General features: G+C 37.7%; 1 protein-coding gene across 2 annotated transcripts in view; it reads right to left on the bottom strand.

Moving 5' to 3' along the window:
* Nucleotides 1-18,471, bottom strand: part of LOC104219060 (mediator of RNA polymerase II transcription subunit 23) — an 85,322-nt gene that overhangs the window by 51,161 nt on the left and 15,690 nt on the right. For both annotated transcript variants that reach the window (XM_070152820.1, XM_070152821.1), the window contains exons 6-9: nucleotides 18,187-18,404; nucleotides 17,468-17,675; nucleotides 1,461-1,741; nucleotides 992-1,075 (exon numbers count right to left, since the gene is read on the bottom strand). In XM_070152820.1, the coding sequence (XP_070008921.1) occupies nucleotides 992-1,075; nucleotides 1,461-1,741; nucleotides 17,468-17,675; nucleotides 18,187-18,404 (791 nt within the window). The remainder of the gene's footprint in view (nucleotides 1-991; nucleotides 1,076-1,460; nucleotides 1,742-17,467; nucleotides 17,676-18,186; nucleotides 18,405-18,471) is intronic.

Raw genomic sequence — 18,471 nt, 5'->3', positions numbered from 1 at the left:
AGTGCTTTCATGAAACACCAGCTTAAATTTCAGATAATATTTGGGAAGTAAAAAATCATTGCAGAGTACGGCCTGAGTGGCCACCAGTGTTATTAAAAAGCCACCGCTTTGTTGCTTAAAGAGATGAAGCGATGCGAAGCAAGGGATATCACTTCATCACTGAAACCATGCACTTCATAGAACTATGCACTCCAAACAACGACAGGCAAAGCGATCCCTATGAGAAGGGGTCTGTTCTTTGAATCTCAACTTTGAGGAGTAAGATGAATACCAATGTTATTGTAAATCAGATACTAAAAATTAGTTACTGTAATTGCAGGTTAATCATTATAGTACTGAATTCATAAATGTTTGGTATTCTTTTAATGTCGTGAATTCTGCGCTTTACGTCTCGCTTTTCACTTCAAAGTCCTAGGTATCTCGTCAATTTTTGTGCTTTTCGCTTTTAAAAACAATGCTAGCCATCACCTTTCATAATGGTAAAATATCATCAAGGAATGCTTTGTGCCTATCCAATCATGGTATTTTATTCCTTGATGAATTTAATACATCCAATAGTTGAAGGCCTAAAATACAAAGAAACATTGTTTTGGGGCATGCTACTCATCTGAGAATTTCGCTTCAGACTTTTAATGGAGACACAGTGAGAGGAGCAAGCAACAGATTCTTCATAAATACTTGTTCTCAACCTAGAGCGTGATGTCTGAAATCAGAGGAGACTATCCAATTGATAAGTTATATTTGGTGGAGTAACTCAACAATAGCATTTGCCTTTTAGACTGTTACGAAGCAAAATAGTACTGAACCATGATAAAGTAACTAGTACAGATATTATAGCAAATTTGGCACATAACCAGTAGTGACATTCTCAGGAGGTTTCTTTCGCTTACTGGATTAACACAATGAATGTAGTTCCGGAGAAAATGCAGTGGCATGCCAAAAAATTAAATACCAAAGAAGGAATATTAGGAGGGAAAAGAGGAGAAGTTACAGTTAAGAGTGAGCGAAACAACGAATGGGGAGAAATGAGCATCAACCTACAGTATGTTTCAACCACAGCAATGCTAGGCACAGCCTGCAAAAATGATAGAATGATATTAAGCATTCACAACTGGTACGATGAACCTTCAAAAGAAAAAGGGAACAGGGAAATACTGGCTTGCTCTCAGTCAGAGTGGAGTTAGTATGATAATAAAGCTGCAGTAAATGTGAACGGATAATATCCCTTCCAAACAACATGATCAAAGCAAATAAAACCACAAGAAAGAGTGGACAAGGGAGACCTACCAATCCATTGACAAAATCGTATAGTATTGCTCGAGTACTAAACTTTATATATATATATAGAAGGCATGTAGATGAATTGATCAGTGATCTTGAGATCCATAAGCTTGAGAAAAAAAATCCTTTTTTCTTTTTACTTTTGGAAAAGACCAACAGGAGGAAACCATAGTAAGTACCTGTCCAGAAAACATTGATTCTTCCATCTGAAAAGCCAGTTTCAAGCACAAATTTGTGGAAAATCCTGATAACAATGATATTGGCAGGGGGCTAACTTCACGCATCACCATTAACCTCTCGTTAGACTGCAAATTTGGTCCAGGTAAAAGCTCAGTAACCCCAGCGGAGGTTAACCAGTGCATCACAGTTTCACAAGCAGGCTGGGCCATTGTGTAGGACACAACCCAAAACATCCCAATTGATCTATCATCCAAATTCATATAATCCATCATGCGTTCTCCTGATTTTATGGAAATGAAAAAAAGATGATAATCAAAAGCCATCTCAAAGGAGAAAGGTTTGGATAGGCGAAGTAATACTCCATAGCTAGAAATGGAAGAGATGCCCATTTCCATCCAAACCTAGTATAAACATAAAGACCTCTCTATGTTCACTAGAATTGGCTGCATGAAAGCACAACAGAGAAGAGAAGACCCCTCTGACTCACATAGACGGAAAAAGTTTTGAGCAATACTAAATGTTAAGAACACAAGCTCACCATCCACAGGACAGAGACTAGGATGCATTGAGAGGGCTGCATACCAATTCAACCCAAGTAGGTTCTGCTCAGTTCCTCATGAGTTACCAAACTAAAGCCTATATAGAGCTCCACCGAACACGGAAGTATCTTCAGTTTGGGTTCAGCAGCTTGATTGCTGCTTGCCCTTGAAAAAGAGGTACTCCAACATTGCACGAGAAACAAATTACACTCGTGGTCCCCTTTATGTGGCGTCACTTGACTAGACACTGAGCTTAAGATATTAGTTGGGCTTTATATATTGAGTACAAGGGAAGAAAATATCAAATGATGGTTGAAAAGTTAGTTTGATTAATATAACGGTAAAGGGCCAAGTATACCCCTGTACTATTGAAAATAGTTTGAATATATCCTCCGTTTCACTATGTGGTTATTTCGGACCCTGCCGTTATACTATGGTACAAATATACCCTTATTTTGGACTGAGTGCCACGTGGCTGCATGGGATTAAAAAGACCCATCCCAATTTTTTAACCCGGTTCACTTAAACATTACCCATTACCCGACCCAAAGTCCCCCAAAATTAAGAAAAGCCCCTGGACGAAAAAGAACCCTTATATCAATTGATAAGGAAGAAGAGCATGATCACGACTGCGTCAACCAGCTTCTTCCCATAAATCGAATGCGACGGGTGACTGGAGCATCGCCGTCCTTTTCCCTAAACTGGAATCTTGTGGCATTGTTGGAATAATACTTACGGACTACTTTGGTGCAGCATCAGGAGCTTTGCTAGTAATTTCGAAAAGTTGATTTAGCTCCATGTCGTTCACCATTGTTCTGTTAAAATTTGAATGCAGGGAGAAGCTAAATCAAATAGTTTTGCCGACTTTCTATGATGTTGATCCTTCTCAAGTGAGAAAGCAAATTGGGCGCTTCGGTGAAGCTTTGGCTATACACAAGGAGCGATTTGGAGTTTAAAGCATTGAGAAGGGGACAGCTACAAGGTGGGTATACTGGTGAAGTGAAAAGGAAGAAAAGAGAGAAGATTTCAAAATCTAAATAGAAAAAGGAATTTGAGATTCCAACAGTAATTTGATATGTTTTTCAATCTTCTTTTTTCGCGTAATTTGACAAAGTGGGAGAGGTGAAACAAGGGTTCTTTTTCATTCACGGGCTTTTTATAAGTGATTTGGGTTTGTGGGCAGGCGGGGTGTGGGGGGGGCCTTGGGTCGGGTAATGAACAATGGTTAAGTGAACCCACATAATGAAACGGAGGATATATTTAAACTATTTTCAATAGTACAGGGTATATGTAGCCAGGTGCCCTAAATTTTCCCTTGTCCCCAGGGTTCTGGAAAGGACATATCAAAATGGGTCTACCGTAAGCAGTCTTACATTACTTTCTGCAAGAGGTTATTACTATATTTTGAACTCATAACCTCCTAGCCACACAACGACAATACCATTGCGCTTAGACTGCCCTTCTTAGTTTGACTAGCATAAATTAACAAAATGGACATCGTCATTGAAATTCAAGTTTAATTGGTCTTGTGAGAATGCACGGGAGAAAAATCTATTATCGATATCTACTAAGTATTTTACAATAGCCCTATTTATAACTATACACAATACAATATTCTACTCTTATTCCATATGGGACTAGGATTATTTACATACCTATCTAACACTCCCCCTCAAGCCGGTGCATACAAATCATATGTACCGAGCTTGTTACATATATAACTAATACGAGAACCAGTGAAAATATCTACAAGCTAATCATTCGACTTCACAAACTTTGTAGCAATATCTCCTAAGAGTATCTTTTCTCTAATGAAGTGACAGTCAATCTGAATGTATTTAGTTCTCTCATGGAACACCGAATTTGATGCAATACGAAGGGCAGCTTGATTATCACACACAAGTTCCATCTTGTTGATCTCATCAAATTTCAATTCCTTGAGAAAATGTTTGATCCAAACTAGCTCACATCTTGCCACAGTCATTGCTCGATATTCTGCTTCTGCACTAGACCGAGCAACCACATTTTGTTTTTTGCTCTTCCAAGACACCAAATTACCTCCTACTAAAGCACAATATCCAGGCGTAGAACGCCTATTAGAAGGTGATCCTGCCCAATCGCATCTGAGCATCCAACAATTCGCTCATGGCCTCAATCTTCAAACAATAATCCTATGTCTGGAGTTAATTTTATACATCGAAGAATGTGGACAATTGCATCCCAATAACTATCACAGGGAGAATTCATAAACTGACTCAACACACTCACATCAAAGGAAATGTCAGGTCTAGTCACTGTGAGGTAATTTAATGTACCAACCAGCCGCTTATATCTTAAGGAAAGCTAAGCGGCTCCCCCTATCCTGGCAGAAATTTAGAATTCGGATCCATAGGAGTGTCAACAGGTCTTCAGCATGTCATTCCTGTCACTTCTTGAGAAGACAGGAATGACATGCTGAAGACCTGTTGACACTTCTATGGATCCGAATTCTAAATTTCTGCCAGGACAGGGGGAGCCGCTTAGCTTCCTGTAAGATATAGGCAGCTGGTTGGTAAATTAAATTATCTCACAGTGACTAGACCAGACATTTCCTTTCCTGTGAGTGTGGAAAGTCAGTTCCTTGACTCTCCCTGTGATAGCCATTGGAATGCAGTTGTCCGCATTATTCGATATATAAAATCAGCTCTAGGCAAAGGATTATTGTTTGAAGATCGAGGCTATGAGCAAATTGTTGTGTACTCAGATGCTGACCGGGCAGGATCACCTTCTTATAGACGTTTTACGTCTGGATATTATGTTTTAGTAGGAGGTAATTTGGTGTCTTGGAAGAGCAAGAAACAGAACGTGGTTGCTCGGTCTAGTGCAGAAGCAGAATATCGAGCAATGGTTGTGGCAACATGTGAGCTTGTTTGGATCAAACATTTGCTTAATAAGCTAAAATTTGGTGAGATCAGCAAGATGGAACTTGTGTGTGATAATCAAATTGCCCTTCATATTGCATCAAATCTGGTGTTCCATGAGAGAACTCAACACATTGAGATTGACTGTCACTTCGTCAAAGAAAAGACACTCTCGTAAGATATTGCTACAAAGTTTGTGAAGTCGAATGATCAGCATGCCGATATTCTCACCAAGTCCCTTACTGGTTCTCGTATTAGTTACATATGTAACAAGGTCGGTACATACTATTTGTATGCACCGGCTTGAGGTGGAGTGTTAGATAGTCATGTAAATAATATGATTTAGTCCTAGTCCCACATAGAATAGGAGTATGATATGTATTGTATAAATAGGGCCCATTGTATTATAATTAAACAAAATATCAACAATAGATTTTTCTCCTGTAAGATGGCTCACAGTTCGTATGAGATATTGATAGTATTGGATTAGTGGCATTGAGACTAACTTTGAAATCAAAATGTTTGACTGTACATCATATGTTTTATGTGTTTGTGATTAGACGATATGTTCATGACGAGAGTGTTCAACTCGAGCGGTGAAACTAGATGAAAATCAAACTTACGAGGAAGGTATAATATCCACGGTTAATAGACAAATGCGACAATTGAGGTAGAAGAAGGTTGCTTCAGTGAAAGTGTTATGGTGCAAACATCCGACAAAGGTTGCTACGTGGGAGTTCTATGCAGACATGCGAAGCAAGTACCTGTAGCTATTCGAGATGTTAGGTATACTTTTAACTCGTTCGAGGACAAACGTTATCTTCAGTGGGGGAAAATGTAATAACCTCAATTTAGTTTGGGGGAAGTTATTTTGTATTTTAATCAAAAGAAGGCAAAATTTAATAAATAAATAAGAGAAAAATGAGTTAGCTTGGAAAAAGGGGAAAAGGAGTCGCTGGTTTCAACCCAATCAGAAACGCAAAAGGGGAAAAACGCAGACAAATAAAAGAAAAGAAAGGGAGAAAAAGAGAAAAAGAATGGGGATAAAAATAGGAAATTTCAACCCAAAGCATCAAGGTAATTATCCTAAACTTTTATTTGAGTTTATTACGTGATTATGAGGAACAGCAGCTTTTGCTCGTCTGTATGAGGAACTAGGGAACAAAGGTGGGGAGAAGAAGTTATTCCGACTCGCTAAGGCGAGAGAGAGGACAACTCGGGATCTGGACCAAGTGAGGTGCATAAAAGATGATGACGGCAAAGTTTTGATGGGAGATGACCAGATTAAGAGGAGGTGGCAGACCTACTTTCATAAACTTCTAAGTGAAGAAGGGGATCAGGATATTATACTTGGGGAATCGAGGAATGCCGACAGTCACCATGAAGTAAGTAATTGTAGGGACATTGAGATCGATGAAGTCATGGAGGCAATGCGTAAGATGAGAAGGGGCAGAGCTACCGGGCCAGACGAAATTCCGGTTGAACTGTGGAGGTGTGTGGGTAGAGCAGGCTTGGAATGGCTTACTGCATTGTTTAGTGTTATATTCAAGACTAATAGGATGCCTGAAGAGTGGAGGTGGAGTACAATGGTCCCGTTGTATAAGAACAAAGGTGATGTCCAGAGCTGTAACAACTATAGGGGCATCAAATTACTAAGTCATACCATGAAAGTTTGGGAGAGAGTGGTAGAAATGAGAGTGCGAAGGACGGTGTCTATTTCAGACAACCAGTTCGGGTTCATGCCGGGGCGATCTACCACAGAAGCTATCCACCTTATTAGGAGGATGGTGGAACAATACAGGGATAAGAAGAAGGATCTTCACACGGTGTTTATCGATCTAGAGAAAGCGTACGATAGGGTACCTAGGAAGGTCTTATGGAGCTGCTTAGAGGCTAAAGGGGTCCCGGTTGCATACATTAGGGTGATTAAAGACATGTATGATGGAGCTAGGACTCGGGTTAGGACAGTAGGAGGCGACTCCGAGCATTTTCCGGTTGTTACAGGGTTGCACCAAGGGTCGGCGTTCAGCCCTTTCCTATTTGCCCTGGTGATGGATGCCATAACGCATAATATTCAAGGGGAGGTGCCATGGTGCATGCTATTTGCTGATGACATAGTCCTAATTGACGAGACCCGACGCGGCGTCAATGAGAGGCTAGAGGTTTGGAGACAGACCCTTGAGTCTAAAGGGTTCAGATTGAGCAGGACGAAGACGGAATACCTCGAGTGCAAATTTGGGGACGAGGCGACGGACGAGGGAGTAGAAGTGAGGCTTGAATCTCAAGTCATACCTAAGAGGGGTAGTTTCAAGTACCTTGGGTCAGTTATTCAGGGGACCGGGGAGATCGACGAGGATGTCACACACCGTATAGGGGTGGGGTAGATGAAGTGGAAGTTAGCGACGGGAGTCCTGTGTGACAAGAAAGTGTCACCGTTACTAAAAGGTAAGTTCTATAGAGCAGTAGTTAGACCTGCCATGTTGTATGGTACCGAGTGTTGGCCGGTTAAGAACCTACACATCCAGAAGATGCAAGTAGCAGAGATAAGGATGTTGAGGTAGATGTGCGGGCATACAAGGATGGATAAGATTAGGAATGAAGATATTCGAGAGAGGGTGGGCGTGGCCCCAATAGAGGACAAGATGCGGGAAGCACGACTCAGATGGTTCGGGCACCATCAGAGGAGGTGCACTGATGCACCTGTGAGGAGGTGTGAGCGATTGGTGGTGGTGGGTACGAGGAGAGGTAGAGGGAGACCTAAGAAGTATTGGGGAGAGGTGATCAAGCAGGACATGGCGCGACTTAGGATTACTGAGGACATGGCCCTAGACAGGGAATTGTGGAGGTCGAACATTAAGGTTGAAGGTTAGGGGGAAGTTGTGAATATCTATACAGCGCACTAGAGTGAGACTAGCTCGTTAGGAGTTAGGCTTAGGATATTACTGGTTAGCTACTGATGCAGGGCTTTATACGCTGGATATTAGTTTACCTTCCATCTCTCTCGTATTTCCTATATTCTCTTATATGGCTGTTATTTTGCTATTTTAATTTCTTTTATGTATGTTATGTATTTTATGTTATTATATTATGAGTCTATCAATAGTACTAATACATCGTCACTTGGTGCTTTCTTGATCAGAGGGTCTCCTGGAAACGGCCTCTCTGCCCCTCGGGGTAGGGGTAAGGTCTGCGTACATACTACCCTCCCCAGACCTCACTTGTGGGATTATACTGGGATGTTGTTGTTGTTGTTGTTGTACATGATTATGAAAAAACTTAATGGTAGAAACACAGGGGAAATTTTGAAAAATTGAGAAAAGTCTAGTCCTAGGGTTCTTCAACCTAAATCATCAATTTGAAAGGGCAAACATTATTAAAATTTAATTTTGATTAGTGTTCTAGAATCATGTGGCCGAGGAGAATCTGTTGATGGACATGGTTCGGGAATTTAGTCCCGTAGACCATATTTAACTTTTTGGGTCAATGTTTGACAGCGAGTTTATCTTATTTTACAAATTAAAAGAATGTTCACCCTAAGGGTTTTGACCATTCTAAATCCATTTTTGTGTAGTTTGAGGTGATCTAGAGACCCAATAGTATAGTTATGGGCTATTGGAAAGATTGCTCTAATCACGAGTTGAGGTAGGTGAGACTTTAAGCTTGGATGTTACTTTTCAAAACCCATTTTAAAAATGTGTTTGTCTGTCTGGTTTATGCGTTGGGACGAGCATATGCTTGGCATAATCAGTGGTATTTGAACCAGCCGCATGTATATTATTTTGTTGAGAAATATAAAAATTATTTAATACTCCCTTCATCCCAATTTATTAGGCGAAATTCGTATTTCGAGAGTGAAACGATTTTTTTTTGGCTGGAATTGTTTTATGCCTTTTAAATATTTTAAATTATTAATTATTGTGACTTATAGTACTTTTTATGTAATTCCAAATATGTAAATTTTGTTTCAAAAAACTTAAAGTTTCTATGTCCGAATTCACAGTCAAAATTAAGAAGTTTAACTCTCGAAAGCCGAGCTCCGCCACATAAATTGGGACAGAAGGAGTATATGATTTGTGGTGTGGCGTGGCGTGGCGTGGCTTCATGCCATGGCGTTGGGGCATTGGAAATTATTTTTTTCGCAAACGGAATATGTTTGGGGCACTATGTATCCTGCCATGATAGATTTGGAGCAATGTGCATGCTGTCGTGGACTCATCAGAGTGTTTAATTAATTTTCTGCACTACTGTTTATGACAAGTCCTAAATGTAGATTATGTTGAGATGTATGTTCTTGTTGAATATCTATTTTGATCTTATTGAGCATTATATTATAAAAACAATTTCTGTGAAATACTATTTATGTGCTTGTTGTGTGTTGTAAAGCAGCAATCGCGAGGCAGAACCACGATTGCGAAGACGGAGCAGCTGGCAGGATCCACGATTACAGGTAATCATCCGCTATCCCCAAGGCTACTAGGTCAGCCAAATTTATGTAATTCGGCCCCATCTATTTTTTAGGCCTAGTTTAAGGTAATTAAATAAGGTAAATGTTAGCTATTAAATTAGACTTAGGGTGTGTTTGGTATGAATTCCTGGAAAATGAGTGATTTATCACTATTTTCCATGTTTGGTTGGTGAGTGGAAAAAAAAATTCGAAAAATATTTTTTAGTGTTTGGTTCGTGAGTAGAAAATATTTTTTTGGAAAATATATAATTTAGGCAAACACTATGGGATGGAGGTGGGCGAGGGTTGAGGGTGGGGGTTAGTGGAGTAGGAAAAGAAGGTGGGGAAGCTTGTAAAATAGTTTTGGAAAATGTTTCCCTCCTCTTGATAGGAAAAACATTTTCCTCTGGACAAAAATGAGTTCATGGAGAAAATATTTTCCAAAACATTTAAGCCAACCAAACATGGAAAAGTTGGAAAATATTTTCTGAAAAATGTTTTCCTCCATACCAAACACACCCTTAGTATAAGCAATCATCTTAGAGTTTATTTTTCATTACCTAGTTATGAAATTATGAAAATGAATACTCTTTGTGAGTTGGGGGTCTGTCCCATTTCTCTTCAATTAACCCCTCTTAGATTACGACATGTTACATAATTCATGTATGAGTTTATTCCCCTTCTCCATTGGATTATATCTTGTAATTGATTGTTATTTGATTTGTTTCAAGTATCATGTATGAGTTCCTTTACCTTCCCTCTTAGGTATATCTTGTAATTGTTGCTTTGTTCCAATCGTCGTGTAAGCCCTATACAGAGGATAGGCTGGTTCGCTTAAAGAGAATCTTTTCTATGATCAGGTCCGAATCATGTTGTACATGAGCAGGCTCCGTAAGATCCAGTATAAGTGAACTAGATAAAACGGAATCTTGATTCCGTTTTATCTAGTTCACTTATAAGATTAAATAGTATGTAAATGTATTCATTTCCTCTGCAGTGACACGATCAATACTACTATCGGAGTGAAACAAGGGATCTAAAGAAGAAGAGAGGCTAGACTATATTAGTAACAAGCAAACCTTGTATGTGTATCTCCAAATATTTTGGAGATAAATACCAATTAGAAGGTCTGAGACGACCCAGAAAGCACTTGATCATATCATGATCTGATTTGTAAGCCTACTTGGGTCTTGAGTATTTACTTGTAAGAACGGAATTCTTTGTTTTGTAATGGATAGTTGCAACTCCGTAAAAAAGAATTCAGTCAAATTTTTCTTACATTGAACCATTCCTATATCATATATGTGTATGTGTAAATACAGGTACCATATATATATTTTATATGGATATATGGAGTCATTTGGTTCTTTTTATTCTTGCTCGAGCTGGATGATTAAAAATTATCATGTCCAGTTCCCTCGGGGGATGGATCTATAAGAATTCACCTATCCCAATAACAAAAAAACCTGACTTGAATGATCCTGTATTAAGAGCTAAATTGGCTAAAGGTATGGGTCATAATTATTATGGAGAGCCCGCATGGCCCAATGATCTTTTATATATTTTTCCAGTAGTAATTCTAGGTACTATTGCATGTAATGTAGGCTTAGCCGTTTTAGAACCATCAATGATTGGTGAACCGGCAGATCCATTTGCAACCCCTTTGGAAATATTACCTGAATGGTATTTCTTTCCTGTATTTCAAATACTTCGTACAGTGCCCAATAAATTATTGGGGGTTCTTTTAATGGTTTCAGTACCTGCGGGATTATTAACAGTACCTTTTTTAGAGAATGTTAATAAATTCCAAAATCCATTTCGCCGTCCAGTAGCGACGACTGTCTTTTTGATTGGTACCGCAGTCGCCCTTTGGTTGGGCATTGGTGCAACATTACCTATTGATAAATCCCTAACTTTAGGTCTTTTTTAAATTTTTAAATTGATTCAATTGTGAAATAACACGACATGTGTATCTAGGGAATAGTTTCTTCAAAGCGAATTCTCCCTAGATACATCTATTCAATTTAATTCTGAATTTATTTTGAATATATGATATATTAATATATTAATTGTGCTAAAGAGTTTCAATCTATTTTCACTAAGTAAGTCCAATAGATTTAAAACTTATTTTTTGCTAAATCAATTACGAAATATTTTTCTAAAATGCCCAATATCCGTTTTACATCTTCGCTACGAAAATGTTCAATTTTCATAAGATCTTCTTGGCTGTTATTCAAAAGGTCCAACAATGTATATATATTGGACATTTTGAGGCAATTATAGATCCTGGAAGGCAATTCTGATTGGTCAATAAAAATCGATTTCAATGCTATTTTTTTTTTGTTTTTTATGAGTTTAGCCAATTTATCATGAAAGGTAAAAGGGGATAAAGGAACCGTGTGTTGATTGTCCTGTAAATATAAGTTGTCTTCCTCCATATGTAAAAAGGGAATAAATAAATCAATTAAATTTCGGGATGCTTCATGAAGTGCTTCTTTCGGAGTTAAACTTCCGTTTGTCCATATTTCGAGAAAAAGTATCTCTTGTTTTTCATTCCCATTCCCATAAGAATGAATACTATGATTCGCGTTTCGAACAGGCATGAATACAGCATCTATAGGATAACTTCCATCTTGAAAGTTATGTGGCGTTTTTATAAGATATCCACGATTTCTCTCTATTTGTAATCCAATACAAAAATCAATTGGTTCCGTTAAACTGGCTATATGTTGTGTATTATCAACGATTTCTACATAAGGCGGCAAGATGATATCTTGGGCAGTTACAGATCCAGGACCCTTGACACAAATAGATGCGTCAGAAGTTCCATATAGATTACTTCTTAATATAATTTCTTTCAAATTCATTAAAATTTCATGTACCGATTCTTGAATGCCCGTTATGGTAGAATATTCATGTGGGACTTTCTCAGATTTTACACGTGTGATACATGTTCCTTCTATTTCTCCAAGTAAAGCTCTTCGCATCGCAATGCCTATTGTGTCGGCTTGGCCTTTCATAAGTGGAGACAGAATAAAGCGTCCATAATAAAGGCGTTTACTGTCTGTTCTTGATTCAACACACTTCCACTGTAGTGTCCGAGTAGATACTGTTACTTTCTCTCGAACCATAGTACTATTATTTGATTAGATCATCGAATCTTTTATTTCTCTTGAGATTTCTTCAATGTTCAGTTCTACACACGTCTTTTTTTCGGAGGTCTACAGCCATTATGTGGCATAGGAGTTACATCCCGTACGAAAGTTAATAGTATACCACTTCGACGAATAGCTCGTAATGCTGCATCTCTTCCGAGACCGGGACCTTTTATCATGACTTCTGCTCGTTGCATACCTTGATCCACTACTGTACGGATAGCGTTTGCTGCTGCGGTTTGAGCAGCAAACGGTGTTCCTCTTCTCGTACCTTTGAATCCAGAAGTACCGGCGGAGGACCAAGAAACTACTCGACCCCGTACATCTGTAACAGTGACAATGGTATTATTGAAACTTGCTTGAACATGAATAACTCCCTTTGGTATTCTACGTGCACCCTTACGTGAACCAATACGTCCATTCCTACGCGAACTAATTTTCGGTATAGCTTTTGCCATATTTTATCATCTCGTAAATATGAGTCAGAGATATATGGATATATCCATTTCATGTCAAAACAGATTCTTTATTTGTACATCGGCTCTTCTGGCAAGTCTGATTATCCCTGTCTTTGTTTATGTCTCGGGTTGGAACAAATTACTATAATTCGTCCCCGCCTACGGATTAGTCGACATTTTTCACAAATTTTACGAACGGAAGCTCTTATTTTCATATTTCTCATTCCTTACCTTAATTCTGAATCTATTTCTTGGAAGAAAATAAGTTTCTTGAAATTTTTCATCTCGAATTGTATTCCCACGAAAGGAATGGTGAAGTTGAAAAACGAATCCTTCAAATCTTTGTTGTGGAGTCGATAAATTATACGCCCTTTGGTTGAATCATAAGGACTTACTTCAATTTTGACTCTATCTCCTGGCAGTATCCGTATAAAACTATGCCGGATCTTTCCTGAAACATAATTTATAATCAGATCTAAACAAACCCGGAACAGACCGTTGGGAAGCGATTCAGTAATTAAAGCTTCATGACTCCTTTTTGGTTCTTAAAGTCCCTTTGAGGTATCAACTAATAAGAAAGATATTAGACAACCCCCCTTTTTTCTTTTTCACAAATAGGAAGTTTCGAATCCAATTTGGATATTAAAAGGATTACCAGATATAACACAAAATCTCTCCACCTATTCCTTCTAGTCGAGCCTCTCGGTCTGTCATTATACCTCGAGAAGTAGAAAGAATTACAATCCCCATTCCACCTAAAATTCGCGGAATTCGTTGATAATTAGAATAGATTCGTAGACCAGGTCGACTGATTCGTTTTAAATTTAAAATATTTCTATAGGGTCTTTTCCTATTCCTTCTATGTCGCAGGGTTAAAACCAAAAAATATTTGTTTTTTTCTCGATGTTTTCTCACGTTTTCGATAAAACCTTCTCGTAAAAGTATTTGAACAATATTTTCGGTAATATTAGTAGATGCTATTCGAACCACCCTTTTTCGATCCATATCAGCATTTCGTATAGAAGTTATTATCTCAGCAATAGTGTCCCTACCCATGATGAACTAAAATTATTGGGGCCTCCAAATTTGATATAATCAACGTGTTTTTTACTTATTTTTTTTTTGAATATGATATGAATTATTAAAGATATATGCGTGAGACACAATCTACTAATTAATCTATTTCTTTCAAATACCCCACTAGAAACAGATCACAATTTCATTTTATAATACCTCGGGAGCTAATGAAACTATTTTAGTAAAATTTAATTCTCTCAATTCCCGGGCGATTGCACCAAAAATTCGAGTTCCTTTTGGATTTCCTTCTTGATCAATAACAACTGCAGCATTGTCATCATATCGTATTATCATCCCGTTGTCACGTTTGAGTTCTTTACAGGTCCGCACAATTACAGCTCTGACTACTTCTGATCTTTCTAGGGGCATATTTGGTACGGCTTCTTTGATCACAGCAACAATAACGTCACCAATATGAGCATATCGACGATTGCTAGCTCCTATGATTCGAATACACATCAATTCTCGAGCCCCGCTGTTATCCGCTACATTTAAATGGGTCTGAGGTTGAATCATTTTTTTAATCCGTTCTTTGAATGCAAAGGGCGAAGAAAAAAAAGAAATATTTTTGTCCAAAAAAAAAGAAACATGCGGTTTCGTTTCATATCTAAGAGCCCTTTCCGCATTTTTTTCTATTACATTACGAAATAATGAATTGAGTTCGTATAGGCATTTTAGATGCTGCTAGTGAAATAGCCCTTCTGGCTATATTTTCTGTTACTCCACCCATTTCATAAAGTATTCGACCCGGTTTAACAACAGCTACCCAATATTCAGGGGATCCTTTTCCTGAACCCATACGTGTTTCTGCGGGTCTTAGTGTAACTGGTTTGTCTGGAAATATACGTACCCATATTTTTCCACCACGACGTGCATTTCGTGTCATTGCTCGTCGGCCTGCTTCTATTTGTCTAGATGTAATCCAAGCAGGTTCAAGTGCCTGAAGAGCATATTTACCGAAAGAAATATGATTACCTCGATGAGATATTCCCTTCATTCTTCCTCTATGTTGTTTACGGAATCTGGTTCTTTTGGGGTTATAGTTGATGGTTGTTTCTGAATTCCATCTCTACTACAGAACCGGACGTGAGAGTTTCTTCTCATCCAGCTCCTCGCGAATAAAAGGATTCCAAAAAATTTAATTAGAATTAAGCTAGAATAGTCAATCTTAAGTTAAGATATATATGTATTTACTGAGTAATACCTTGAACGTGGGATTCTTTGAGATTTCATTCAATCTATTAGTAATTTGTATATCTTGTTTGAATAGATAACTAAACTTTTGAGTTTTATAAATAGAAATCTAAAAAAAAATTGTATTATTATACCAAATCCTTATTTTGTCCTTTATTGTATTGTCCTAAATTTTGCAATAAAAAAAGTTTTCGCGGGCGAATATTGACTCTTTCAATCCCTATTTCATTTGTAGGGTTAACTCGTGACTTCTCAGATCTCCGAATACATGAATTAATCTCTGGTTCGTTCCGCCATCCCGACCAGTGAATCATTAAGATTCCTTTTTCAATAGAATCTTTTGCATTCACAAGTTCCGTCGTTCCCATCACTTCTTACTTAATGGTTAGGTCCGAATTCTACAATGGAGCTCAGAATGAAATTGGTTCTTGAGTCAATCTTCTCAGTCTTTATTGGCTCGAAGCTCTTGATTTTTTGTTCTATTTCTATAAGAAGATTCATTTTATTATGGTATGAATGCGTATTGATGCTTTATTACACTGCCTTTTATGAGATTACTCATAGACCTTACATATTGGAATTTTATATCATTGGTATTCTTTTTCTCTCTTTCTCTCATCCTTCCATTTATCCACATCTTTTTTGTCTATTTTGCTTTACAACTTAGAATCAGATTTCCTTTTTTGTTTATGCAAAAGATTTCAGTTGCTACAAAGATATGACCTATATATCATATCTTGACTGGTTCTTTAGATCCAGATAATGCGAAGTGATGGGTTGGTTATTAGTTCTATAGTTTTTAGTTCATACTATGTGGGCTGGTCTTTTTTAATCCTAACCCTAAAAAACCAACGAGTCACACACTAAGCATAGCAATTATATCAAATGGTCAATCGAATTTTTATTCAACCTTATAGAATTAAGAATTAGAAATGTTTCCCTTGATTGATTAGAAAAAGAATGAATTTGTCTTTTTTTGTTCAATCATTGGATAGAAGGGAAAGACAAGTAGTAAAATTATTCCTCGTCTAGAAATATCCAAATTTTGATGCCCAATACTCCATAGATAGTTCGAACTGTATAAGAGCAATAATCAATTTTCGCTCGAATCGTTTGTAGGGGAACCCTACCTTCTCTGATCCATTCGACACGTGCAATTTCTTTTCCGTCGATACGCCCCGCAATTTGTATTTGAATTCCTTTTGTATCTGCTTGTTCTGTTAATTCAATAGCCTTTTTCATTGCTTTTCGAAAGGAAACTCTATTCTTTAATTGTCCAGCTATAAATTCTGCAAGAATATTAGGGTTTCCATAAGGTTTTGCAATTCTTGTGACAGCAATGTTCAGTTTTCGGTTTACACAATGAAATTCTTTTTGTAAGGTCGTTTGTAATTCTTCGATTCCGCGCGGTCGACTTTCTATTAATAATTTTGGGAATCCCATAAAGATTATGACCTGGATCAGATCGATTCTTTTTTGAATCTCTATACGTGCAATTCCCTCGACGCCAGAGGACGTTCTCATATTCTTTTGTACATAATTCTTGATACAATCTCTTATTTTTTGATCTTCTTGTAAACCTTCAGAATAATTTTTTGGTTGTGAAAACCAAAGGGAATGATGACCTTGGGTTGGAATGATGACCTTGGGTTTACTAATTGCATTCATTATCTGATTTGATCCTTTTTTTCTTCTGTCCTTTGATTAGTGATTATTGTAGTGTTTGCACGGGTTCAACTAATCTATAGTTGAGTTCTTGTATTCGTTCAAGCCTAGTTCCTAATCCATCTATCCCTTTTATTGCTTTTCTACCTGTTTCAAGGAGTTCTTGTGGGTTAAATAATTCAAATTCAATTTCCTTGAATCTTCCTAGGTTTGTGGTGATCAGATATAACCCTTCAGCAAAATGATTTCAGCCACACTAATTCCAAAAGTCTTAACACCTTAATAACTTGAATACAATAGAAGTGGCATTATTGTTTTGACTAGTTATCTGTGCTCACAGTCCATTTTCATTGTTTTGGTGGAATTGGTAAGATTAGAAGAAAAAACATGAAATTAATAATGACCCAAAAGAGAAGAAATAATGACCTTAACATCAAAAAACAAAAGCAGCCAATATAGAGGAGGGGAGAGGCAATAGATGTGTTGTTGGTTTACACATTATTTGTTGAATCTAAAATCTGTTGTGAAATGAACGAACATGTTTTAAACTGGTACAGTTAAATGAAAGGATTACCTTTGTTAACCTGTCTCCACCATTCATCAATTTGCTTTCCCTTTTGTAGCTGCTCGTTATTCAAGTATTCTCTTGTTGCTGTATTTAGTGTCCAAATGCGCAAGTTCTGACAACTGCTAATGAAATCAAGTAGGATACTTTGAGGATTATTGGGATCAGAGCTTTTCTCCTCTTTATGGAACGAAAGAATTTTTCTGGTTGTCTCCACCTAACAGCAAATTGTGAGAGTCACCAAAAAGATATTACAATTGGCTCAAACATCAAAAACTTACTTTAATTACTCAAAGTTATATCTTAATGAATTGCGGGAAGAAGAAAATTAAAAATAAAAAGGTACAAGAAGATTGAGATACTAATGCTTTTAAACATGAAAAGAACTGCCAATGACGGATTTCTGGTTCTGCATCCGGAGGAGGAATTTTCTTTTTAAATTATGGTACACTTCAACCCCCACCCCCCACAAAACTTCCCAAGGAGCCAACAGCGGCTTTTCCAACTTGCCCCCTTGGTGACTGGAACCACCCCATGGTGGAGGGCCATTTCCACTACGCGATCATTCTTTAGGAAATCTCGAAAACCAGAGACAGATAAATATGAAGAAAAAAAAAATCAACCACCAAAAACATCAAGGTTGCTACAAAACGATTGTATTAAAGTACAACCAGTGTATGTCCTCTTTATCTTAAAAAAGTGATCAGTATAAAGTGAAGATGGAAAACCTTTCTTGAGTCTGTATTTAAAGCATTCATCACTAGTTCAACCCGAATAATTTGTGCAAGTAACCACGTAACATGGTTCGTCCTAAGTATTTGTTGATCGCCCTCTTGAAGTCGCAATACTAACTTGTCCACAAACTCCACAAAATCAACGCATCCACTTTTCACGAGAAAAAAGAATATATCTGAGAAGATAAGCCACTCCTGCCAGCAATTGATTTCTGCAGAAAGTAAGAAGAACAAATAAAAGCTATCAAACTAAGTCCATTACAAAGGTGGAAAGCACTT

Source organism: Nicotiana sylvestris, chromosome 8, assembly GCF_000393655.2.
Source record: "Nicotiana sylvestris chromosome 8, ASM39365v2, whole genome shotgun sequence".
NCBI classification, from domain to species: domain Eukaryota; kingdom Viridiplantae; phylum Streptophyta; class Magnoliopsida; order Solanales; family Solanaceae; genus Nicotiana; species Nicotiana sylvestris.
Note: the sequence above shows the minus strand (reverse complement) of the source record. Positions and strands in the feature narration are given on the sequence as shown.